The sequence below is a fragment of the Heteronotia binoei genome, chromosome 2 (assembly GCF_032191835.1).
Source record: "Heteronotia binoei isolate CCM8104 ecotype False Entrance Well chromosome 2, APGP_CSIRO_Hbin_v1, whole genome shotgun sequence".
NCBI classification, from domain to species: Eukaryota; Metazoa; Chordata; class Lepidosauria; order Squamata; family Gekkonidae; genus Heteronotia; species Heteronotia binoei.
Window position 1 is genome coordinate 199,023,368 of NC_083224.1, and position 15,122 is coordinate 199,038,489.

General features: G+C 48.2%; 1 protein-coding gene across 1 annotated transcript; it reads left to right on the forward strand.

The window, feature by feature from the left end:
• Positions 1-12,175: 12,175 nt before the first annotated feature.
• ACTL9 (actin like 9) lies at positions 12,176-13,582 on the forward strand. Its single transcript, XM_060233143.1, has one exon. The coding sequence runs from the start codon at positions 12,176-12,178 to the stop codon at positions 13,526-13,528; it is 1,353 nt and encodes a 450-aa protein (XP_060089126.1). The 3' UTR covers positions 13,529-13,582.
• Positions 13,583-15,122: the final 1,540 nt, after the last annotated feature.

The window sequence follows — 15,122 nt, forward strand, 5'->3', positions numbered from 1 at the left end:
TATATATTTTTGAAAAATCAATATGAAGCCTATAATATGTTTCCTTTAAAATATCAATATATAAAGTTACGATTCATATAATTCGTACATTGCTGACTCGAACGCAAAACCCGAGCTCAACAGCACATACACAATCGATGATCCACGCAAGCCACTTGCTCCCTTTATACGGAGCAGCCGTTCCGTCTTTTGTTGCTCACACGAAACAAAACAGGAGCTGATTCCGTTGACTCCGTAGACAGAAAGGATGCACCAGTTCAAAAGTCCAAAAGTCCCAGTCACCTCAGAAAGAATAGCGCAACGGCACACCGGTAAATAAGCCATTTCCCTGCGAGCTTCGTCAGGCATATGCGTATTGGAGGGACTAGCGATACAATCACAATTCACACATTGAGGCAAGCACAAAGTGCTGGTGTCAAAGGAACACTCAGAAGAAGATTACATTCAGAAAATCAGAACTTACTGGTGGTCTTCTGCCCAAGAGAAATCCAGCTGGCCTTGGCCCCTGCCTGGTGGAACTCTTTGCCGGAGAACATCCATGCCTTGTGGGAGTTATTACTCTTCCGCAGGGCAGGCAAGGCAGAAATGTTCCACCAGGCCTTTGGTTGAGGACATTGATGGGAGAGCATAAACCTGGCACTCTCATACTCCCGCCCTCCATAATCCCCCTCCTTCCTAGGAGGTCTGCAGAAACTGGGATTTTTTCCCACCATATTGGAAAGTGTATTGTTCTATCTCAGGTAGGGTTGCCAATCCCTAGGTGGGGGCAGGGGATCCCCCGGTTTGGAGACCCTCCCCCCGCTTCAGGGTCGTCAGAAAGTGGGGGCGGGGGGGGGAGGGAAATGTCTGCTGGGAACTCTGTTATTCCCTATGGAGATTTATTCCCATAGAAAATCATGGAGAATTGATCTGCTGGTATCTGGGGCTCTGGGGGGGGCTGTTTTTTGGGGTAGAGGCACCAAATTTTCAGTATAGCATCTAGTGCCTCTCCCCAAAATACCCCCCAAGTTTCAAAAAGATTGGACCAGAGGGTCCAATTCTATGAGCCCCAAAAGAAGGTGCCCCTATCCTTCATTATTTCCTATGGAAAGAAGGCATTGAAAAGGTGTGCCGTCCCTTTAAATGTGATGGCCAGAACTCCCTTTGGAGTTCAATTATGCTTGTCACAGCCTTGGTCTTGACTCCACCCCTAATGTCTCCTGGCTCCATCCCCAAAGTCTCCTGGCTCCACCTCCAAAGTCCCCAGATATTTCTTGAATTGGACTTGGCAACCCTAATCTCAGGGGTGGCCAAACTGCAACTCGGGAGCCACATGTGTCTCTTTCATACAAATATTTCACACTAGAGCTTTAATCCTGGTTTAACTCTATCCCCAAACTGACTTTCTACGCTAGAATCAGAGAATCAGAGAAACCAACTTTATGACTCCATCAGCCAACTTGGAGAAGGCGTTTGTCTCTTTAAACCACTTCTCCAAGCCAAGCTAGCTGGCAGTTTGGAAAAATGCATTTAAAGTTAAAGTTGCTTTCTTTCCACCTCTCCCTCCCCATCTATCTTCCTTCCTTCCTTCCCTCCTTCTTTCCTTCCCTCCTGTTCTCAAACATCAGACGTTCATGTCTTGCCGTCTCTCAAACATCTGACCAATATTCGATGTGGCTCTTATGTTAAGCAAATTTGGCCACTCCTGTTCTGTCTCTTGAAATGTTTCAGGCTTTTAATGTTGGTTTTAATATGAATGATTTGTTGTCCCTATTTTTGTTGTGAGCTGCTCTGAAACCTGCTTGCAGCAACAGGCAGCCCAATAAACTGGATTAAATAAATAATGTGGTGGTTTGCCATTGCCGGCCTTTATTTAGCAGCCTTGGCCTTCTTTGGTAGGGTTGCCAGTCCCCAGGTGGGGGCTGGGGATCCCCTGGTTTGGAGACTCTCCCCCCGCTTCAGGGTCGTCAGAAAACGGGGGGAGGGGAGGGAAATGTCTGCTGGGAACTCTATCATTCCCAATGGAGATTTATTCCCATAGAAAATCATAAAGAATTGATCTGTGGGTATCTGGGGCTCTGGGGGGGTTGTTTTTTGGGGTAGAGGCACCAGATTTTCAGTATAGCATCTAGTGCCTCTCCCCAAAACACCCCCCAAGTTTCAAAATGATTGGACCGGGGGTCCAATTCTATGAGCCTCAAAAGAAGGTGCCCCTATCCTTCATTATTGCCTATGGAAGGAAGGAATTGAAAAGGTGTGCCGTCCCTTTAAATGTGATGGCCAGAACTCCCTTTGGAGTTCAATTATGCTTGTCACAGCCTTGATCTTGGCTGCACCCCTAATGTCTCCTGGCTCCAAAGTCCCCAGATATTTCTTGAATTGGACTTGGCAACCCTATTCTTTGGTGGTCTCCCAGCTGGCCCCCAACCAGGGCTGATCCTGTTTAGCTTTTGAGATCTGGTGAGATTTGGCTAGCCTAGGCCATCCAGAGGTCATAGGGGTACTAAAATCTTTGAGAGCTAATAGCCAGTTTGGTGTAGTGGTTAAGTGTGCAGACCCTTATCTGGGAGAACCAGGTTTGATTCCCAACTCCTCTACTTGCACCTGCTGGAACGGCCTTGGGTCAGCCATAGCTCTGGCAGAGGTTGTCCTTGAAAGGGCAGATGCTGTGAGAGCCCTCTCAGCCCCACCCTCCTCACAGGGTGTCTGTTTTGGGGAAGGAAGGGAAAGGAGATTATAGGCCCCTCTTAGACTCTGTCCTTGAAAGGGCAGCTGCTATGAGAGACCTCTCAGCCCCACCCACTTGCCTCACAGGGTGTCTGTTGTGGGGGAGGAAGGGAAAGGAGATTGTAGGCCTCTCTGAGGTTCTGTCCTTGAAAGGGCAGCTGCTGTGAGAGACCTCTCAGCCCCACCCACCTGCCTCACAGGGTGTCTGTTGTGGGGGAGGAAGGGAAAGGAGATTGTAGGCTGCTCTGAGACTGTCCTTGAAAGGGCAGCTTCTGGGAGAGCTCTCTGAGCCCCACCTACCCAACGGGGTTTATGTTGTGGGTGGGAGAAGGGAAAGGAGATTGTAGATCTCCTTGAGATTCAGAGTATAGGGTTGGATATAAATCCAATATCTTCTTCTCCCCCACCTCTATTCTGTTTCCAATCATCAGATTGCCTTCTGTCTGAGGAGAAAAGCAGGCGAGTACCAGGTCCAGCGGAACATTTTGGGGATCTACTACCCACACCTAGACATGCAAAAAGTCCACTGATGTGAACTGTAGAGACTTGACTCCGAAGGCCAAACCGAACAACCTCTTTGTGAGCAACCCCTCCCCTCCGAAAGAAACAGATGTTTACCACAGCTGGGTTGATTACAATTCTCTTCTTCATCCAAATTGGCTTGGAAGACCGGAGGGAGGGTGGGGGTGGGAATCAGGTCTTGGACTCTTGCCGACTGGCGTCGACCTCAGCCCGATGTCTGTGTTCCGAAGAAGACTGCCTGGAGATTAATCTTTATTTATTTATTAGTGCTCTGTGGAATTCGGAGCGCCCTTTTTATGCTTGCAGAAGCTGCCTGGAGAGATGACCCCCCCCACCCCTGAGATGGAGGAGGAGAGATTAGGAGGCCACCTCGGAAGGAAGTTGGAAATTTACAGCACTTCGAACCCTGTGCTTTGAATTGTCGCTGAAATTATGTTGCTTGTTAAGAGAGATAATGTTTTTATTATTACTTAAGGCTATGAGTTAATCATTTTCTGTGGAATTGTGTTCTGTGGCCCCAGAAGGTCGGACCAGAACCAATGGGTTGAAATTAAATCAGAAGAGTTTCCAGCTCAACATTAGGTAGAACTTCCTGACCGTTAGAGGGGTTCCTCAGTGGAACAGGCTTCCTCGGGAGGTGGTGGGCTCTCCTTCCTTGGAGGATTCTAAACAGAGGCTAGATGGCCATCTGACAGCAATGAGGATCCTGTGAATTTAGGGGGAGGTATTTGTGAGTTTCCTGCATTGTGCAGGGGGTTGGACTAGATGACCCTGGAGGTCCCTTCCTGCTGTATGATTCTATGACTTTTCACCGTCTTTTAATACTAATATTGCTGAAATTGAATACTTGAGACAGGAATTTCTTCTCAAACATTTACCAGGGCAGCTTATAGCTGGATTCCAAAATAAAAGATCAGGGATGGATCTGGTGGTGTGAGTTTTTAATTCTTATCTATGAGATTTCTTATAATATAAGTAAATAAACAGAAACCACATACTTTAAAATGAAGCCTGTGTGGTCCAAAGTAGGGATGTTTAATTTTTTTTCCTCCATATCTCTCAAGATTCTTGTTGTATATGAGGACCAAAGCGAAGACGACTTGTGTGTGTTCCTGCCTGGCTCATTAGAGCAGTAAGCTTGGGGACTCAAGAACGATGGGCACTAGGATCCAGATCCCTGCTGCCCTGGCCCAATCAGAGGCCCCCTGCTGGTTCGAATGATCCAATGGTGTTCTAGCGCGGGATCCTTGAACTGTATATAGTTGGCCCCAGGGCTCTTTTTCTAGCAGGAGCTCCTCTGCGTATTAGGCCACGCCCCCCCTGATGTAGCCAATCCTCCTGGAGCTTACAATAGGCCCTGTAATTAGAGCCCTCTAAGCTTTTGGAGGATTGGCTACATCAGGGGGGCGTGGCCTAATATGCAGAGGAGATCCTGCTAGAAAAAGAACCCTGGGGCCAACTATATACAGTTCAAGGATCCCGCCCTAGAACACCATTGGATCATTCACATTGGCCCAGTTCAGCAGTCTTCTAGTTCAGCGGTTACCATGCTGTAACTTAATAAAGAGAGGTATGATCACTGCAACTGCGTATCTTCTCTGCATTGAACCCACTATATCAGGGGTGGCCAACGGTAGCTCTCCAGATGTTTTTTGCCTACAGCATGCTGGCTGGGGCTGATGGGAGTTGTAGGTAAAAACATCTGGAGAGCTACCGTTGGCCACCTCTGCACTATATTATAATTCTGGAGCTCTGAGTGACTGGCTCGTTGCTTTAGAAGTGGAGTCCGTTGTGTGTGGCAGAGTTCTCATCAGTGTTCTCACTAAGCTGAGTTAGCGTGAGCTAGCTCACAGATTTTTAGCCTCCGGCTCACACATATTTGTCTTAGCTCAGGAAGGATGACCCCGGAGCGCACTTCATTTATGCACTAGCTCACCACTTTAATGCCAGTAGCTCACAAAGTAGAATTTTTGTTCACAAGAATCTGCAGCTTAGAGGGAACGTTGGTTCTCATGCCTTGAGAGGCTCCTTGCAGCTACTTTCCGATTGGCTGCCTTTGCCGAGCCAGCCAATCAGGTAACATCCATCATATGACACTCATGCAAATAAAGGTTCCAAGCGCCTGTTTTCCTATTGGTGCGTTGTATTCTGGGTGTGTTTTGGGGGTGGGTTTTGTGTATATAGGTGCGGCTAGCCTGTTCTGAATAAAGAAGAGCTGCGCTGAAATCACAATAGCGTCTTGAACCCAGTTCGGGGTAGTGGTTAAGTGCTCGGATCAGGTTTGATTCCCCACTCCTCCACTTGCAGCTGCTGGAATGGCCTTGGGTCAGCCATGGCTCTTGCAGGAGTTGTCCTTGAAAGGGCCTGGGGAGGAAGGGAAAGGAGATTGTTGGCCGCTCTGAGGCTCTGGACTAGATGCACCTAAATTCAGCCTAGCTTTCGTGTGCTCTAAGCACACTTCATCAGACAGCGGCAAACTTGCCAATCCATATTATTGTCCGATGAAGTGTGCTTAGAGCACATGAAAGCTTACATTCTGAATAAAAACTTTGGTCTTAAAGGTGGACTTGACTCTTGCTTTGTTCAGCCTGCAGATGTTTGAGTTTCTCTGCCCTCTGCTGGTCAGCTCAAGGCAACGTTGCCATTATACTAATCCTGTATAACAGGGGTGGCCAACAGTAGCTCTCCAGACGTTTTTGCCTACAACTCCCATCAGCCCCAGCCATTGGCCATGCTGGAGAGCTACTGTTGGTCACCCCTGCTGCATAACTTCTGATAGTGATAACCAGTCTGAGCAGGTTTCTGCAGCTCTGTTCTCTTTGAGTTGGAGCATTCTGTACGCTTGGGGATTTGATAGCGCATCAAAGTTTGCAAACGTTGCCACAGAAAGCCCAAGAAGGAGAAGTTCCCCTCCTTCCCCACTTTTTACAAACCAATCTCCATCAGGGTCTGTGGAGATTTTTCTAAGTACTGTAGAGATGCTCTTCTAAAATCTTACCATTTAAAGGCCTTGGGAAATATTCTGTGTTCACATTATGCATATGTCATTGAAGAAGATAAAAGAATTGCAGATTTATATCCCGCCCTTCTCTATGAATCAGAGACTCAGAGCTGCTCACAATCTCCTTTATCTTCTCCCCCCACAACAGACACCCTGTGAGGTGGGTGGGGCTGAAAGGGCTGTCCCAGCAGCTGCCCTTCCAAGGACAACCTCTGCCAGAGCTATGGCTGACCCAAGGCCATTCCAGCAGGTGCAAGTGGAGGAGCGGGGAATCAAACTCAGTTCTCCCAGATAAGAGTCCATGCAGTTAACCACTACACCAAACTGGCTCTCTGTTAATATATATGTGCTGTAGATTTCTTACTGCTGTTGATATATATATATGTTGTAGATTTCTTAACCTGCAATTCATGCTTCTATAATACTTTTCAAATGTATATTTAAAAAGGGGAAGAAGAAGAAGAAGAAGAAGAAGAAGAAGAAGAAGAAGAAGAAGAAGAAGAAGAAGAAGAAGAAGAAGAAGAAGAAGAAGAAGAAGAAGAAGAAATTGGATTTATATTCCACCCTCCACTCAGAGTCGCAGAGCGGCTTGCAATCTCCTTTATCTCCCTCCCCCGCAACAGACACCCTGTGAGGTGGGTGGGCTGAGAGGGCTCTCACAGCAGCTGCCCTTTCAAGAACAACCTCTGTCAGAGCGCTGGCTGACCCAAGGCCATTCCAGCAGCTGCAAGTGGAGGAGTGGGGAATCAAACCCGGTTCTCCCAGATAAGAGTCTGCGCACTTAACCACTACACCAAACTGGCTCTCACCAGGTAGTCGTCATTTCCAACTTGGGTGACGTCGCATCTCGACGTTTTCATGGCAGACTTTTTATGGGGTGGTTTGCCATTGCCTTCCCCAGTCCTCTACACCAAGGGTGTCAAGCAGCTGGCCTGGGGGCCGAATCAGGCCCCCAGAGGGCTCCTATCAGGCCCCCGAGCAATTGGCTGTCGTCTGCTTCCTTCTCCCTCACTCTTGCTTCCATCTGTGTCACAGCTTGTTTTGCAAGGCTTGCTCCATCACATAGGAGCTACAGAGTGAAACCTCTATTTTCTCCATTGGCTGAGGCTCCTCCCTTGGGGAGGAAGGGGGCAAGGAAGAGCTTCCATTGCCAGGTTATCACAATCACACAGCAGAGCTACTGAGCCAAACCTCTCTTCCTTCTATTGGCTGAGGCTCCTCCCCCTCCTGGGGAAAGAAGGAAAGAGCCTGAGCCTCCTTTGCCCAGTTCCCTGGATCCCAGGGAGAGATACAAAGAAAGCACCTTTAAGGCCAATGATTGCTCATATTTTAAGCATGGTTTAAGTTTTTAAAAAAATCTTTCATTATATTTGTCCATGTCCTTTAGAAAGTTTAGATCCCTACTATCTAATCTTAAATAGGTACACACATGGCCCGGTCTGACACGGCCTGGCATGCCAAGGTCTCATTTATGTCAGATTCGGCCCTCATAACAAATGAGTTTGACACCCCTGCTCTACACTTTCCCCCCAGCAAGCGGGGTACTCCTTTTACCGACCTCAGAGGGATGGAAGGCTGCGTCAACCTTGAGCCAGCTACCTGAACCAGCTTCTGCCAGGATCGAACTCAGGTCACGTGCAGAGAGCTCGGACTGTGGTACTGCAGCTTTAACACTCTGTGCCACGGAGCTGCCAAATGTGTATTTTCCCCTCCCCCCCCAAAAAAAGAAAAACTCTGGCACACAGCTCATGCACTTCAGTTCTTAGACAAGAGTAACTTGGATCAGAAGAGCATTTTCCAAGGGAAGTTCCTGTCAGGGAAGATTTTGGAAGCAACCTTAGAACAGAGACCTTTTCCACATATTTGAATTACTCCAGAGTTACTCCTTATATCTCCAACAGAGAAGAACAGGGGCTGCTTTGTGGAAAAATAGTTGGTGGAGCTCATCCAGGGATTGTTATGCAGCTGCACCTCCTATTCAATGGAGAAGGTAGGTGGGGAGGAGGAGGGGGGACCTTCGGAAAGATTCAGGAGGCCTGGAGAAAAGGATAGAGACTTGTAAAAAGAATGAACCTGGGAATTCAGAGAACCTGCTTAAACTATCTTTACAATACCATGGTATTATATCGTTATTTTAGGGCTTAAAAAAAATACAGTTCTGAGGACAGAACCAATGGGAAAAAACAATACAGAAGCACCCAGAGAAAAGATGGCAATAAAAATTTAAGGCAGATGCCAATAGTTTAATTTGTGGCTAAAGGTGGTCAGAATCTTCTGAATCAAGGATACAGGAGCTGCATGGTATGGACAGAGCGGTCGGGGAAGGTTTTCTCCCTCTCCAATAACACTAGAACTTTGGGTAATCCATTGAAGCCAGAGAAGGAGATTCAAGACACCCAGGGTTATAGCGTATAGCTAAATCATGGAATTTGCTGCCACGGGATGTAGTTATGGCCACCAGCTCTGAAGGATTTAACGGGAGCAGAAACATTCATGGAGATGAACATATGAACAAATGAAGCTGCCTTATATGGAATCAAGAGCCCCGTGGCGCAGAGTGGTAAAGCTGCAGTACTGCAGTCGGAGCCCTCTGCTCATGACCTGAGTTCGATCCCAGCTGAAGCTGGGTTCAGGTCGCCGGCTCCAGGTTGACTCAGCCTTCCATCCTTCCGAGGTCGGTCAAATGAGTATCCAGCTTGCTGGGAGGGGGGGGAGCGTTGATGACTGGGGAAGGCAATGGCAAACCACCCCATAAAAAGTCTGCCGTGAAAATGTTGTGAAAGCAACGTCACCCCAGAGTTGAAAACCACTGGTGCTTGCACAGGGGACTTTACCTTATACTGAATCAGACCCTCAGTCCCTCAAAGTCTTAGACTGGCAGTGGCTCTCCAGGGTCTCAAGCTAAGGTTTTTCACGCCTACTTGCCTGGACTCTTTTGAGTTGGAGATGCCAGGGATTGAACCTGCGACCTTCTTCTTCCCAAGCAGATGCTCTACCATTGAGCCACCGTCCCTCCATCTCCATCACCTACTGCCTGGGCCCTTTTGAGTTGGAGATGCCGAGGAGTGAACCTGGGACTTTCTGCTTCCCAAGCAGATGCTCTACCACTGAGCCACCGTCCCTCCATCTCCTTCACCTACTGTCTGGGCCCTTTTGAGTTGGAGATGCCGGGGATTGAACCTGAGGCCTTCTGCTTCCCAAGCAGATGCTCTACCACTGAGCCACCGTCTCTCCATCTCCTTCACCTACTGTCTGGGCCCTTTTGAGTTGGAAATGCCGGGGATTGAACCTGGGACCTTCTGCTTCCCAAGCAGAGGCTCTACCACTGAGCCACCGTCCCTCCATCTCCATCACCTACTGCCTGGGCCCTTTTGATTTGGAGATGCCGGGGATTGAACCTGGGACCTTCTGCTTCCCAAGCAGAGGCTCTACCACTGAGCCACCGTCCCTCCATCTCCATCACCTACTGCCTGGGCCCTTTTGATTTGGAGATGCCGGGGATTGAACCTGGGACCTTCTGCTTCCCAAGCAGAGGCTCTACCACTGAGCCACCGTCCCTCCATCTCCATCACCTACTGCCTGGGCCCTTTTGAGTTGGAGATGCTGGGGATTGAACCTGAGGCCTTCTGCTTCCCAAGCAGATGCTCTACCACTGAGCCATCGTCTCTCCATCTCCTTCACCTACTTTCTGGGCCCTTTTGAGTTGGAGATGCCGGGGATTGAACCTGCGACCTTCTGCTTCCCAAGCAGATGCTCTACCACTCAGCCACCATCCCTCCATCTCCATCTCCATCGCCTGGATCCTTTTGAATTGGAGATGCCGGGGATTGAACCTGCGACCTTCTGCTTTCCAAGCAGATGCTCTACCACTGAGCCACCGTCCCTCCATCTCCATCACCTACTGCCTGGAGCCTTTTGAGTTGGAGATGCCGGGGATTGAACCTGGGACCTTCTGCTTTCCAAGCAGATACTCCACCACTGAGCCACCGTCCCTCCATCTCCATCACCTACTGCCTGGACCCTTTTGAGTTGGAGATGCCGGGGATTGAACCTGGGACCTTCTGTTTCTCAAGCAGATGCTCTACCACTGAGCCACCGTCCCTCCATCTCCATCTCCATCACCTGGATCCTTTTGAGTTGGAGATGCCGGGGATTGAACCTGGGACCTTCTGTTTCTCAAGCAGATGCTCTACCACTGAGCCACTGTCTTTCCCTGAAATGCTGGAGCTCCTTAGTACAAATCATTTGCTAACTCATTGGCATCTGCCACACAACCCTGACATCACCGGAAGGTGTACTCAATTCTATCAGCTCAGCATCTACCTTCAAATGCTTCTGGAATTAGAATTGTCATCATGAAACCTTACTCCCTTCATACTTTTTCAATTACTTTCTCCTCTGTGGCCACAGTGGCATGAGGAAGATTTCCATCTGTCTACTTTATATGTTTAGGTTATTTCCCCATTTTTGTGTGTGGGGGGGGAAGTATTAGAAAGTTTGTCTTAGAGTTCAACAAAATTCTCACAGAGGGTTTGAACAATGGAATGTTATAAAGAACACAAACACAAATATATATTTTTCAAAAAACTTAAAACATGCTTAAAACATTAGCACTCATCGGTTTTAAATATGCTTTCTTTGTATTTCTCCCATGGGATCCAGGGAACTGGTTGAAGGAAGCTCTGGCTCTTTCCTTCATTCCTTCCCCGGGGGACTGGGGGAGGGGGAGAAGCCTCAGCCAATAGAAGGAAGAGAGGCTTGGCTCAGTAGTTCTGCTGTGTGATTGAGAGAGCCTGGCAAAGCAAGCTATTCCTTCCCCCTTCCTCCCCAAGGGAGGAGCCTCAGCCAGTGGAGAAAAAAAGTTTTGCTCTGTAGCTCCTGTGCAATTGAGCAAGCCTTGCAAAGCCAGCTGTGATGCAGAAGGCAGCAAGAGAGGGAGAAGGAAGCAGATGACAGCCAGTTGCTCGGGGGCCTGATAGCAATCCTCTCGGGACCTGATCCGGCCCCCAAACTGCATGTTTGACACCCCTGATTTAGAGGTTCCGAAGCTCCTCCCCTATGAGCTCCTGCCCAAAATGAGGCCTGCATTCAAGCCCCTGCTTTTCGCTCAGAAAATCGCAGCATTGATTCCTGCTATTTTCAATGACAAGATCACAAGTTGGGAAAAGTCCAGTCTCTTGCTGGAGACCACAGAGAGCTATTGCCACCTGAAGTAAATGCCACTGAGCTCAAGGGTCTGATTCATTATAAGGTGACCATATACCATATTATTCCAAACTAGAACACCCATCTGCTGTTTTCCAGGAGAGCCAGTTTGGTGCAGTGGTGAAGTGCGCAGACTCTTATCTGGGAGAACCGGGTTTGATTCCCCACCCCTCCCCTTGCAGCTGCTGGAATGGCCTTGGGTCAGCTCTAGCTCTAGCAGAGCTGTCCTTGAAAGGGCAGCTGCTGTGAGAGCCCTCTCAGCCCCACCCACCTCACTGGGTGTCTGTTGTGGGGGAAGAAGATAAAGGAGAGAGTCACTCTGAGTCTCTGATTCAGAGAGAAGGGCGGGGTATAAATCTGCAATTCTTCTTCTTCTTTTTCTTCTTCTCCTCAGTGTGGAGCCCAATTTGAAAATGGCTAGGATAGATGGCCTCTGGATGACTCGTGGGCTTCCATTCAGCCTGAAGGTTCCATGTTCTTAAGCCCATTGTTTCTACAGAACACTCCAAGGCCATCAGGCAGAATAGAAAGCAAAGAAATGGACTGACCCAATTTCCAAGGTGGTGGTTGGAGAAAATGTCATAATCCTGATTATCTTGTTTATTCAAATTCACTTAAGATGCTGGTGTGATATCACAGTTCTTTTTGTGACGCCAAAAGCAGCTGGCCCAGTCCTCACTAGACTGTTTATGCAGCTCGCTGGTTGATCCTGTAGAAGGTAATCTTTGGAGTCCATTGGAAATGTCATTCAGAAATGCCAGGTCAGCCAGTCCAGGGCCTTCGCGGACAAGGAGCTGGGGGTCTTCTCGATCAAAGAGTCCAGGATCAAGGCCAGGATCAAGAACAGTAAGCCCAGGACCTGTAAGAATAACCTCTCCTGGATATGCAGGTTCTACCAAGTCAACCAGGTCCAGAGCAACTTCAAATGAAAGAAGTTCCACAAGGGCGAGATCGAGAACTCCAGACAGGGGGCGTCCGGTTGTCAAGACAGGAGCTGTTGTGATAGAAACTGGCACTGGGACATGCAAAGCTGGATTTGCTGGTCAACAAACTCCCCAGTCTGTCGTTGGGACCTTGGTTGGACACCCTACGGAGAAGTCCATGAGGACTAGAAGAGATAGACCAGATACGTTTGTTGGAGAGCGAGCGAGATTGGAGCCTGACGTCGATATTATTGTACCGGTAAGACATGGCATAATCATAGACTGGGATGCAGCAGAAGTCCTTTGGAGACACCTCTTCTACAATGAGCTCAGAGTTGCCCCTGAAGACCATGCGCTATTAATGTCCGATCCTCCACTATGCCCAACGACAAACAGAGAGAAGTTGGTGGAGGTTGTCTTTGAGTCCCTCAACTCACCGGGAATGTATGTGGCATATCAGTCTGTGCTGTCAGTGTATGCCCATGGCAAAATCAGCGGCTTAGTGGTTGACACTGGCTATGCAGTGACGCATACAGTGCCAGTCCATCAGGGGTACAACTTGCCACATGCCATAGAAAGGATGGACATTGCTGGGTCCAATATGACATCTTTCTTGATGGACCTCCTAAAGGACACGGGGCATTACTTAGATGAGAGGAAGCTAGACATTGTGGAGGACATCAAACACAAGTGTTGTTACGTAGCCCTAGATTTTGAGAGTGAGTGGAATAGTCCCAAAAGGGAATACATTGTGGATTATCAATTACCAGATGGACATGTTATAAGTTTGGGGAAAGAGCGTTTTCAGTGCCCAGAGATGTTGTTTAACCCTCCTCATATGCCCGGCCTCAATCTTGTAGGAATCCATGGTATGGCCCAAAGAAGTCTGAGGAAGGTCCCGGAAGAGACCCGAAAGGAAATGTACGAAAACATCATGTTGTGTGGAGGGTCCTCTCTCTTCGAAGGCCTCGAAAAGAGATTTACCCAGGAGCTTATGAACAATCTCCAGACCAACACAAAAGTGAAAGTCACGGCCATCCCACTGAGAAAGTACTCTGTCTGGACTGGAGGCTCTGTTCTAGCTTCCCTGAAAAACTTCCAGCCGTGTTGGGTTAGAAAGGAACAGTATCATGAGCACGGGCCGTACATTGTCCACAGGAAGTGCTACTGAGATAGGCTGAATGAATCCACCACACCCGAGGTAGCTAGCTTGTGGCCCAAGAATCAAGGAAAGACAACAATAAATCTGTGTGTTTGCATAGATCTTGAAATACGGCTTCCGGTTATTGGCTTACAGGTTCCTATAGGATGAACTGGTACCTAAGACCCAAATAGTTGTTGGGCCTTAGCCACACCTAGTGTTGCCCTGCCATATGTATCCAGTAGAGGCAGGACATCTCCCAGCCCCCAGTAGGCCTTGTCCGCTGGCATGCCAGCAAAGGGAAAAAAATAAATAAATCACTGGCAGCCAGGGGTGGAATTCTAGCAAGAGCTCCTTTGCATATTAGGCCACACACCCCTGATGTAGCCAACCCTCCAAGAGCTTACAAGGCTCTTTTTTGTAAGCCCTCAGAGGATTGGCTACATCAGGGGTATGTGGCCTAATATGCAAAGGAGCTCCTGCTAGAATTCCACCCCTGCTGGCAGCAATGACATGACATTACTTCCAGAAAAACTCAGAAGTGACATCGTGTCTCTCTAGCAACTGCCAGAAACTCTATGGTGAAACCACAGAGGTTTCTTGGCGATTCATAGAGAGGACTAATGTCATTTCTGGATTTTCCTGGAAGTGATGTCATGCTGGTTATTGGCTTACGGGTTATTGGCTTACAGACGACTGTAGCGCACCATCCCCTCCCCTCGGTTTGGGTTTCTTTTTTCCCATTCACTTCAGCGGTCATGCGCATATGCACTGGGAAGCAATGTATTCTTTTTTTTTTAAAAGCTGGAAGTGGCTTGGGGGTGGGTTCACACTAACCGTCCACCTCACTTGCGCACTCCGTCATTCAGACACCCGAAAGGCAGATGGCGTGCAGCACAAGAATTTGCGGCGCAAAAATTTCTGAAGCAGTAGTGTCAGGTCTCTGACTCTCTTCAATAATAACAATTCTCCATTTCGTCAGGATTAGCATTTATTGTAAGACAGGAGAGTACCACTGGCAAGGCCAGTGACGAAATTAAGGCAGGATGCTGGTGAGTGAATATATATATAGAAGCAGTTAGCTGTTACATGCGCGCCTAACTTTCTGGCGCGAGATAAGTTCAAAACAGACATTCTCGCAGCACAGTGTTCGTTAGCAAAACACTCTAACAGATAGGGCTGACCTTGAAGGGCCTAAATACTTTCGTTTTCCCAGCTGCATAGCAGGTATTTCAGCACAGAACAGCAGCAAGCTAAAATATTCAAAATGGCGAGGGATCTTGACAGATAGCTTTTTGAGCTGTCTCAGAGATGCTGGAGGACGGGAGGCAAAGGTGCTTGTTTGGACTTGATTTTTGATCTGTCTGGGAGCCGTCCTTGTGTCTGTCTGGACCCAGCCACCGTGTACTTTTTACATTGGCCGGGTTAGAACCCAGCAGAAAAACAACCAACACTGTGTACAAAACACTCAATAAAAAATCAATAATCTAAAGTCTCTCTTTGTTATTACAGTAAGTGTAAAGACGATACCAAATACACAGCATACAAAAAATCACACAGGAACTGGATCCCCCGGGGACTGCAGATACAAAGTCGTCAGTATTTAGTCCTTCATTCCTTCTGT

What these genes read in the sequence shown, in the direction of transcription:
- ACTL9 (XM_060233143.1), top strand. Translation starts at nt 12,176, where the DNA reads ATGTCATTCAGAAATGCCAGGTCAGCCAGTCCAGGGCCTTCGCGGACA.